Source organism: Misgurnus anguillicaudatus, chromosome 11, assembly GCF_027580225.2.
Source record: "Misgurnus anguillicaudatus chromosome 11, ASM2758022v2, whole genome shotgun sequence".
Lineage (NCBI taxonomy): Eukaryota > Metazoa > Chordata > Actinopteri > Cypriniformes > Cobitidae > Misgurnus > Misgurnus anguillicaudatus.
In genome coordinates, this window is record NC_073347.2 from 20,391,352 (window position 1) to 20,402,409 (window position 11,058).

General features: G+C 37.2%; 2 protein-coding genes across 2 annotated transcripts; both read left to right on the forward strand.

Annotated features, from left to right (window-relative positions):
* Positions 1-1,772: 1,772 nt before the first annotated feature.
* On the forward strand, positions 1,773-3,315 carry LOC129416627 (calcium homeostasis modulator protein 2). The gene is made up of 2 exons (XM_055170974.2): positions 1,773-2,407; positions 2,490-3,315. The coding sequence occupies exons 1-2, from the start codon at positions 1,862-1,864 to the stop codon at positions 2,880-2,882; spliced, it is 939 nt and encodes a 312-aa protein (XP_055026949.2). The 5' UTR covers positions 1,773-1,861; the 3' UTR covers positions 2,883-3,315.
* Positions 3,316-7,704: 4,389 nt separating this feature from the next.
* On the forward strand, positions 7,705-10,276 carry LOC129416167 (calcium homeostasis modulator protein 2). Its single transcript, XM_055170441.2, has 2 exons — positions 7,705-8,800; positions 8,886-10,276. The coding sequence occupies exons 1-2, from the start codon at positions 8,255-8,257 to the stop codon at positions 9,267-9,269; spliced, it is 930 nt and encodes a 309-aa protein (XP_055026416.1). The 5' UTR covers positions 7,705-8,254; the 3' UTR covers positions 9,270-10,276.
* Positions 10,277-11,058: the final 782 nt, after the last annotated feature.

An 11,058-nucleotide genomic window follows, 5' to 3' on the forward strand; every position in this document is an offset into this window, starting at 1 on the left:
TTTCTTGAGTAAAAGTACAAAAGTACTTTTTACTTAAGTAAAAGTAAAAAAAAGATGTTTAATGTACTTAAATATTAAATATAAACCAAAAACTTGAAATTATAAAATGTAGTGGAGTAATGATAATATGATAATATGCTTTGGAATGTATGTTTTCCAAAGATAAACACTGATTAAAGACGAATACTTGAAAATGTACTTTTATGTAGAAAGTAAAATGCTTAAGTAGTGTCCGCCTCTGGTTGTGATGTTTATCCCGCCCCTCCTCCACTGTGATTGGACGTTGGACGAGCTTTTCACCCAAAGTTGAATATTTTTCCACTCTTCGCTCAGTGCTTTCAGGGGGCGTGCAAAACAAAGCTTTTACGCCCGCGGCCGGCGCATGTTTTCAATTGTTTCCAATGGAAGCTCTTCGTTTTTCAAATACGCCAGGAGCTAGCGGTTTTCTTCCGTGCTGAAAACCAGTGCCCAGTGGTTTTTCCGCGGCCAGCGCTGAGCAGCGAGAGTTGAGGGATGTTCAACTTTGGATAAAGGGCTCCGCTCGTTAATGTCAGTTTTCACGCAGCCGTCCAGTCACAGTGGAGGAGGGGTGGGACAAGTATCACAGCAACCAACCGTCTCACAGCTGACGTATTAGAGCTACCAAAGCGCTTAGCTGAAAAAACTGGCACTCAGCTGAAAAACAGCTGGCATTCGGTGTTGTCCAGGTGTTTTCAGCTGGGTTTTTGTGTGCACAACCCCTCAGCGCGGAAAAAAGGCCAGCTGCTGGCTTTTTTGAAAAGAGGCACACTTTCATTGGAAACAATCGAAAACATACCCTGGCCGCTGGTGTAAATGCTTTGGTGTGCATGCCCCCTAACCTCAGAAAAAAGGCTACTAACCAACAGCACTACATTGTACAAGTTAATACGTTTTCAAATTTGTCATACATTTTCTTTGGGGGGCCACAAGGGGGGGCGGCACCATTTATTTAAAGTGTGAATTGAAATAACCCAACATTTTGGTTTGAACCAACCTAGCATAAGTTAATTTTAACCCTGTTGTTGGGTTTGTCCATATTTTAACTGACCATGAGTTGAAACAACCCAGCATTTTAAAAATGTATGATTTAAGTTAATGGTTGTTGTCTTTTAAAGAAATATTACCTAGACGACTTAATTACTAATGGCAATTTAGTAGCTTTTATAAGTTGTAATGCAAGTTTAAAACCGGATTATAGTTAAATGCTCATTTGTTGTTCAGATTTTAGTTATGGGTGTACTGCAGATGATTCACCTGTAGGCCGATATATGCAACAGAGTGACAAAATGATCTCACTTCACAACTACCTATACATAGAGACATCTGCTTTGTTTTAAAGTTTGTTTTTGTTTGAACATGTTTTAAAAGTTTTGTGGATGTTTAGCGACACACATTTGTACTTCCTGACTTTGAAATGTAAGTCTAGATTTTAGATTTGCATGTTAATATCATGTTTTGGTGTGGAAGTAGTTTTTCATAATACTCTGTATTTCTCTTTTTATTTAGAGTTTATATTTTTGTAATACAGAAATGTGATATATATATATATATATCAAATTTCAGTTTATTTGTTGAGCATAGGTGTATAAACTCAAGTTGTTTAAAGAAAAATGTAATATATTAAAAAAGACACAAATTTTATAGTATTTAAACTGCATGTTTTATGTATGTGCAAGTATGTTGCATATTATATATCTGTTGAATCTATATATGAATATATTTGATATGTTTACATGTACCAGATTTTTGTCTTTGTCAGTGTATACGGTTTAATTTACAGAGACATCTCAGAAGAGTGACAAGACATTGAGAGAAAGAGTCACAGTTATAGCAGGATAACATGTCTGCACTCGTCTCCGAATATTTTAAATTTATTTCACTCATCCTCAAGAATAAGCATACAGCCATTATAAATGGCCTCATTGGTTTAGGAACAGTAATCAGTCAAACAGCATACAACATCTTAGCTTTTAACTGTCCATGTTCACCAAAGAAGAATTACCTGTACGGTCTAGCAGCGATTGGTGTGCCCGCCCTTGCTTTCTTTGTTATTGGGGTGATGCTCAATAGAAACACCTGGGACGTTGTGCATGAGTGTCGCACAAGAAAATGCCGAAAACTGTCTGGGACTGCTGCTTTTGCCCTGGTGGGCTCCATTGTTGGGAGAGCAGTGGTTGCTCCGGTCACCTGGTTTGTGTTTTCCCTCCTGAGAGGAGAAGCATATGTCTGCGCTTTTAGTGAGTTTATAGACCCCTCCTCTTTGGACAATTTTCCTACAACTACAGAAACTCCAGAAATCATGTCCAGGTTTCCATGTAAGGATTTACCTGCTCCACTGATGAATTTCACTGGAAAGGTTGAACGCCGGTTAAAGTATGAATCTCAGGTGTGTTTCCTGTAGGCCTATAGTAAAAATAGTTTTTGAAGTGTCACGTGTGATAAGCATTACTGTTTTTTGTCATCTCTAGCTCATTGGCTGGTTAATGGTTGGGATCATCTCCCTCTCCATCTTTCTGCTCCTCTGCATAAAACATTGCTGTTCTTCACTGGGTTTTCTGCAAGAGGCTTACTGGTCCCAGTACCGCTCCAGTGAACAAGCTTTTTTCCAGCGTACGGCTGAAGTACACGCTAAATTAAACGCTGCTGAAAGTGTCAAGAGCTTCTTTGGCATTGTGGAATTGGATAATGAAGAGAAGGAGCTTTTGGCAAAGAGTCAGGGTGCCAGGAAAGTCATTCCCAGTCTAGACTGGAACCGGATCACGGGGGTTTACATGTATAGAGAGATCAATGATGCACCCATGTATAGCCGCTTAAACAAATGGGCCCATTACACAAATGAAAACAAGGAATTACCAAAGTAAATGGTCATGTTAGAAACACAGCGTTGATCGATTGCACATTTAATTTTCTCTTTTATGCCATCTGAATCTTTCATTTTTAATGTTCTTTGTTGAACCATTTATGTTACTAATGTATTATTTGTCCTTTTTAATGAAATATGTAATTCAGATTTTCTCATTATGGTATGGTGTGATCTATTCAGTAAACTGATGTTAGTTTTAAGTAAATCTTTTAGTTTAGATTTTTGGCATCTCAGATTGCTGTGTTTCAATAATTATTTATTTGAGTACGCCCTGTGCTTTAAGGTTAAGATGACCTCATGCTGTGTCTAATGAATGAATAATAATGCTCACCCAAAAAGTAACATCTTAGGTATTGAGACACACCTAAGCCCTAATAAGTGTCACAATGTGATGGTCAAAGGTGCAGCGGCCACATGTTGTTAAACGTGCATACTTCATCAGCAAAATAGTAAGATGTGGCAGTTTAAAATAGAAGGAAAGAGAGACCAATTTATTTCAATAAAAAATGACATGAGACAGAATTTATTTTCCATAGTATTATTTAAAATAGTTTTTAGTTGATTTAGTTTCTGAGGACCACAGTAACACTGTATTGTAATGTACTGACATACAGAAAATTCTTGTACTTTATGGAGTGGTTTCCTCAGACAGGGTTAAAATAAGCTAGGACTAGTTATATTAGGACATGTTAGTCTTTACAAACACACCTTACAAAAACATTACGATGACATTACCATAATTCCTCCCGCTTTGTCTCACAGCCTTTAAATTACCGAATCTTTCAAACATGGTAAGGAGCATCACATTTCCTACTGACGTCAGAGGTATAATTCAGGCCAATCACAACGTAGAGATTAGCTGGCTAATCAGGGACACAGAGCTTTTCAAATCCGTGCATTTCAGGAAGAAAGTGAAATCTGGAGCTACAAAAATGTACGGTATGTGGAAAATAATGTGTTTTTTAACCATAAACCACGTGAACACATTGTATTATACCAAATACACAAAATAACATTGTTTTTTAGCAATGAAATATGTGTTTTTTAAAGCTCAAACAGCCTAAAAAGCATTTTAGTCTGGGACTAGGCTTAAGCCCTGTCTGGGAAATTGTCCCTGTAAGTTTTAAAACAAGATACAGACTTTCTATACTACACATATATATCATACATGCACATATATGTCAGAAACTCAAATTACTTTTGCATCATATACAATACAGACATATTATTCACATTTATTAATATTGATTAATACAATCCAAAATGAATTGTAAAATAAAAAAATTAAGCGTAAGTAATTATTTTTTTCTAATAGCTTTTATAGGGCTAAAGATGTTGTACTGTCGTAGGATGACGGTGAATAAAATTATGGAAGAAACGTCCATTGCAATGACGTGCTCTTCACCAGCAGATGTCCTCGTGATAACATACATCGCATAATCGCTCCACATAAATCACACAGCACAACTTGTTGCACAGCATGTAGGCCTAATGTAGGTGGCAGTATGGGCTTGACTTAAACCAGCCAGTAACTTGGAATAGAGTTGGTCAGGCTTTGTTAATGTGATACAATAATTTTAAAATATATACAGTTGTGTTCAAAATTATTCAACCCCAACTGAAATTGATTGTTTTGGCCGGTTTGACATTGATTTTGATCATTCAATCATCCTGCTTAAAATTACATCAAAGAGGCATGTGTAGGTCAGACAAATATAACATAACATTTATAATGAAATAACCACAAATGTCTTTTCTGTGCTCACATCATTTTCAGTTTTATTCAACCCCCAAGTGACATTCAATTTTAGTACTTAGTACAACATCCTTTTACAGTTAAAACGGCTTTTAAACGTGAAGCATAGCTTGACACAAGTGTCTTGCAGCGATCTACGGGTATCTTCGCCCATTCATCATGGGCAAAAGCCTCCAGTTCAGTCACATTCTTAGGCTTGCGCACTGCAACTGCTTTCTTTAAGTCCCACCAGAGGTTCTCAATCGGATTTAAGTCTGGTGACTGCGATGGCCACTTCAAAATGTTCCAGCCTTTTTTCTGCAACCATGCTCTAGTGGATTTGGAGGTATGCTTGGGATCATTGTCCTGTTGAAAGGTCCAACGTCTCCCAAGCCTCAGGTTTGTGACGGACTGCAACACATTGTCATCCAATATGTCCTGGTACTGAAGAGAATTCATGGTACCTTGCACACGCTGAAGTTTCCCTGTACCTTCAGAAGCAAAACAGCCCCAAAGCATGATTGACCCCCCACCATGCTTCACAGTAGGCAAGGTGTTCTTTTCTTCATAGGCCTTGTTTTTCCTCCTCCAAACATAGCGTTGATCCATGGGCCCAAACAGTTCTAATTTTCCACAGAACACTGTCCCAAAACTTCTGTGGTTTGTCCACATGACTTTTGGCATACTGCAGTCGACTGTTCTTATTCTTTGGAGACAGCAAGGGGGTGCGCCTGGGAGTTCTGGCATGGAGGCCTTCAGTACGCAGGGTGCGCCGTATTGTCTGAGCAGAAACTTCAGTACCCACATCTGACAAATCTTTTCTCAGTTCCTCAGCAGTCACACGGGGACTTTTTTCCACTCTACGCTTCAGATAGCGCACAGCAGTCGCAGTTAGCATCTTTTTTCTGCCACGACCAGGAAGCGTTTCAACAGTGCCCTTTGCCTTGAATTTGCGAATGATGCTTCCTATGGTGTCTCTTGGTATGTTTAACATCTTTGCAATCTTCTTATAGCCATTGCCCTTCCTGTGAAGATTAATCACCTCTTCTCTTGTCTTCCTGGACCATTCTTTTGACTTCACCATGTTTGTAACCACACCAGTAAATGTTTAGAAGGAGTTGAGTATCACAGTCATTTTAAAGCTGCCTAATTGGTGCTTATTAGGCTTTATGGCTGTTCCCTGACATCCATAGGTGTTTTCAATACCTGATTGAAAACACTTCAATGAACCTCTGTTCTTCAGAGTGGTAGTTCTTTAAGGGGTTGAATTATTGTGTCAATGAAGAATTCACAAAAGAAACATTTACTACTATATTACAAAACCAATTGATGTCATTTTAGTTGCATATGGTTCTTTAAGAAGTCATTGTAGGATTTCATTCTGAATACAATTACAAATGTACACTAAATTCCCTATAACCCTTAACAGCATTGGGGGTTGAATACTTTTGAACACAACTGTATATATTCAAAAAGATCTTCAAATGTATTAAGAGTTTTAACAATCAACAAGAAGTTGTTTTTAATCCAAACATAAAAACAATATACCATCACTTTTACTTATTGTTTTTGAAGTTTTAAGGTTAGTTGGTCTAATTCATGGTTTAAGTAGGTGGCAGAAATTCAGCATTTAAGTCTGCAAACCTATTAAATTAAACAATTAATGTGTGTGATAAATCCAGAAACATCACTGACATCCTAAAATGTTATTTTCCCATTGTACTTGAAGTCTGTATTATTTGTAATATGTCCCAAAGGAAATTTTGCCAATTCAATATTTCACACACTTTATGTTAATATTTTTCTGATTTATGTTGTGGTTGCCATTTCATGTTTTTTTCTAAGTCTGCCTGATAGACCACTGACTTATCTGCTTTGAAGATTTAGCTAAAGGCGCATTGAGGATGCAAAACAACTGTATGAAGGGCTCGGCCTAAGTTTTCCAAATCATGGGAGTCTTTTACATTAACCAGTTTTAAAAGTCATATGCATACACTGTAGCTTTATTTGGGTTGGCGTGACAGAAGTTATGATGGATTGCTTTTAGTTCAGTGGGGTTAGCTGTACCATTTTTTTTAGAAACAACTATTTTTAACTAACTATTTTTTCCAAAGCAACTTACAAGTGAGATGTATGCTTGATATCTGCTAAGAGCTATCTGTAGTACAACACAAGATTCAAGAAAATGCCAGAATAGTAAAGAGGTCCACGATGTGTCTGTAAGTTATTCATAATAAACAAATATGTCTGTAAAAAAGAATAGACTGGATTTACTTAAAAATATAGTGCATAATTTTTGCATCCACTTTTTTAAGTGGAATTTTAGCAATGAATTTCTTAAATGGATGCAAAAATCATGCACTATATTTTTAAGTAAATCCAGCCTTTATTTTTTCAGTGCATATCAATAGGTTAGGATATTTTAAATTAAGTTTGGCAACAAAACAACTTGCAGCTTTTAGGTGCTTTGTGATGTGCAGTGTCACACGCATCACCTGGTGGTTGGCCAAACATTTCTTAAGAAACAGGTTTAGCAAGATTTTCATGACACACTATTTTCTCTTGTTCTTTAATTCATCTAAAATATGAGTTGGCAAAATAATGGTAAAGCGAAAAGTTTAAAAAGATTAAAAGAAACATTTTCTTTGTTTTACACAAAAAAAGTGCAAGTGTATCTAAGTCAACCTATTCTCGTCTCAGTTGCACAGAGTGTCAAGCAGAGGAAATCAGTTTATCTCTTTCATCAATTCTGCCACAGCTAACTGTTCAGACATTGCATAAGCTGATGATAATCATCATCATATACACACAGATGTCTACTCGGGTACTTGTTCAGAATAAATGATAAGCTATCATCCATCAGCACCCCTATTACAACTACCCAAGAAGAAAGGAAACCGAAAATGAAAATGACAAGTTTCTTTGAATGCACAAGAAGACATGAATAAAGTCATTTTCAATCATGTTCTTTCTATTGTTAACCTTGAAAACTTCATAAAGTTTTTGATTTGCTTTATTAATATCTCTGAATAAAACTGTCTTCATGTTTTAGCTTCTGTGTAAGCCCAGCCTGTTTTGAGGTAAAAGCTCATTTTTTCCACTGGGGTTGAAACCAGAGATGATTCACAGCTGTATGCGCGGATCGCGCATTGCGCGCTAAAAGAAACGCGTCCTTTCTACAACATCGGCTACACATACATTAACTTTGCTTTAAACACGTCTCTCTCTTACGGTATACTTTTGGTTAGATGTGTTTTTAACTTTGTAGATGTTCAGCGAGACCATTTGTACTTCCTGGCGTGTAAGTCTTCCAAATGTTTTTCAGTAACTAATTTGGGCTCAGTAACTAGACGCTCCGACGAAACTTTCCTCAAACGGCGGCTTTCTCTCTTTATATTGTAAGTGCATGTAATAATATTCATAAAAATACACTTGCAGAATAATCAATATCTGCATGTTTCTGTTTATTTAAACATTTTATTCATGTAATGGCGCTATTTTAGTTTTGCACCGATTTTCTTGCATAGTTGTGTTACAGTATGTAAAAAAAGGACTAAGCAGATTAAAATTCCTCTTCGTCTGTGTTTTACTATTGGTCAAATTTACATTTTAAATGACTTATTGTTAAACCTAAGATGTCTGCACTCATATCAGAGTATTTCAAATTTGTTGCCCTCTTCTTCAAGAGTAAAGATGTTGTAATCTTTAATGGACTTATAGGTTTAGGAACCATAGCCAGTCAGTCGGCATACAACATATTTGCGTTTAGCTGTCCATGTTCACCAACAAAGAATTACATCTATGGAGTGACTGCCATCGGTGTACCCGCCCTTGCTTTCTTTGTTATTGGGGTAATGCTCAATAGAAACATCTGGGACGTTGTGTCTGAGTGCCGCACGAGAAAATGCCGAAAACTGTCTGGGACTGCTGCTTTTGCTTTGCTTGGCACCATTCTGGGAAGAGCAATTGTCGCTCCAGTCACCTGGTCTGTAATTTCCCTCCTGAGAGGAGAGGCGTATGTCTGTGCTTTTAGTGAGTTTATAGAGCCCTCCACTTTGGACAATTTCCCTCCAACTACTGATGCTCCAAAAGTCATGGCCCGGTTTCCATGTAAAGATTTACCTGCTCCGCTGATGGCTTTCTATGGAGAGGTTGAACGCAGATTAAAGTATGAATCTCAGGTATGTGTCTTGTATAATAGTATCATAACAGTATGTCTGAATTGCAACATGTAAGCCAATAACTTTGTTTCATTGTCCCCTCTAGCTTTTGGGCTGGCTGCTGGTGGGTGTCTTCGCCCTCTCCATCTTTCTACTTCTCTGTCTAAAAAACTGCTGTGCGGCCCTCGGCTATCAGCAAGAGGCTTACTGGTCCCAGTTTCGTTCCAATGAACAAGAACTTTTCCAGCGTACGGCTGAAGTTCACGCTAAATATCACGCTGCTGAAAATGTCAAGAGCTTCTTTGGCTTTGTGGCATTGGAAAATCAGGAAAAGGAGCTTCTCACACAGTGTGGGGGTATCAAGAGCGTCATTCCCAGTGTGGAGTGGAACCGGATCACAGGGGTTTACATGTACAGAGAGATCAATGATACACCCATGTACAGCCGTTTAAACAAATGGGCCAGTTACACAAATGAAAATGACTGTTAGTCTGTTGAAAAATAATTGAACATGTTAAATGGTGGTGGGTTTTCTCTAAAATGCATTATGAATTGTTCATTTTTATTGGATGATTAATTTGCTCATTGTGGTATTATTTGGAACTGTAAACTGTAATTCACGGTTGCTGTTTTTGTTTTATTAGATATTTATGTGTAAGTAGAAGTTTTGTCGTCGCTGGCAACTTAAATGGTTATGTTTTGATAACGCACAACTTTTTACTGTAGTATCTGTTTTAAGAGACATGATTCACTCTCAGGTTGTGGTGACCTCTTGTTCTTCTTTGTTCACCAATAAAGTGCCTTTGCTATGATACATTTGCATATGAATTAATATATGAATAAGAAAGGATGGACAAGAATTAAGAAACACCCAAGCAGTATAATCACTGGCATGCATCCACTTAAGTTTAATCATCTCTAAATCATCCTAAAAACAAAGGTTTGACCCATTTACTTTGGTACAGAAGGCTCTATGCAGTGGAAAAGGCTCATATAACAAAAAGTTAAGAAATAAATGGTTTTGAGTGTTTTTATAATTTGTATTTCACCCTGCCTGTGAAAACCCAGCAAAAGTTTTTTTGTATGTGTGTGATATTCTGTACTGTTGTCTACATAAAATCATACTAAATAATGTAAAGATCATTCTGTGAAAATATAACCTTGATATATTTAATATTGACTAAGGCCATGTCAAATGTGGATATCAGTGATTGAAATCAAACTTTGATGCTTCTAATCTCATAATTAGATGCATGCGGGCTGTTTATCTGTGTGTCTAGCATGAGCGAAAAACTGTTGCCTACATCAGTTGACTAAAACGGCAATTAAATGTCAGTGAATTTGTCACATGCTCAATTTCATTATGTTTTATGTTTACAATTAGTTTGTATTTGGCAGGATTTATGTTAAAATATCCCCAAGAAAATATTCCCTGTTAAATCTGTCTATTGTGTTCTCTCAGAAATAAAGGTACGAAACTGGTGTGGTACTTTCAGAAAGTACAAATTCGTACCTAAAGGTCTAAAACAGTTTAAAAAAAAGATTTGTTGGTTCTTTTTAACCTCCTAAGAAGACATCACATTTTTGTTGTTTGCACCATAATACCTAATTCCACAGTGGCGGCCGGTGACTTCTTTTTTCGAGAGTGCACAATGCGAAGTTCGTCAAAACATGTATGTGACCCGTCATGTGTGTGGTTCGTAATTTCAAAATTTGTGTTCGCCCGTCGAGTGAACCTCACGTGTTTTGTCAAGATAAGTGCCTGCTGCGGACGCGTCTAAAGGGTTTTTGATAAAAGAAACGATCGCGTGTGCCAGATACTCGCATAATCTCATGTCTTGAGTGTATTTTGTGAATGTGGGCGTCTCTTTTATCATTAACGGTTTTGACGCGTGTGCAGCGGGCACTTATTTTGACAAAAGACGTGATGCGCATGGTTCACATGAAGCAACAAACACATTGAAAACGCAAGCAAAACACATGACCCTTCGAACACATGTTTTGAATTTGCGCCCCCTTACAAAGAGCAGTCACGAGCCGCCATTGCTTAATTCTGTGTAACTGGAACCTGTTGTACACAAACATGGAAAATTACACTGCTTTATGTTCAAAGAAAAATATTAGTTTATTATATTTATTGGTTCTTCCTAACCCCAAGAAATCTAAAATGCAAGCTCGGGTTTAGGAGGTAAAACTTAAAAAAGCAAGTTACCAAGTTGCCTTAAAATGTTGAGTTTAATTCAACTTAAGCAATATTAGTTAACATAAAAAAGTTGTGT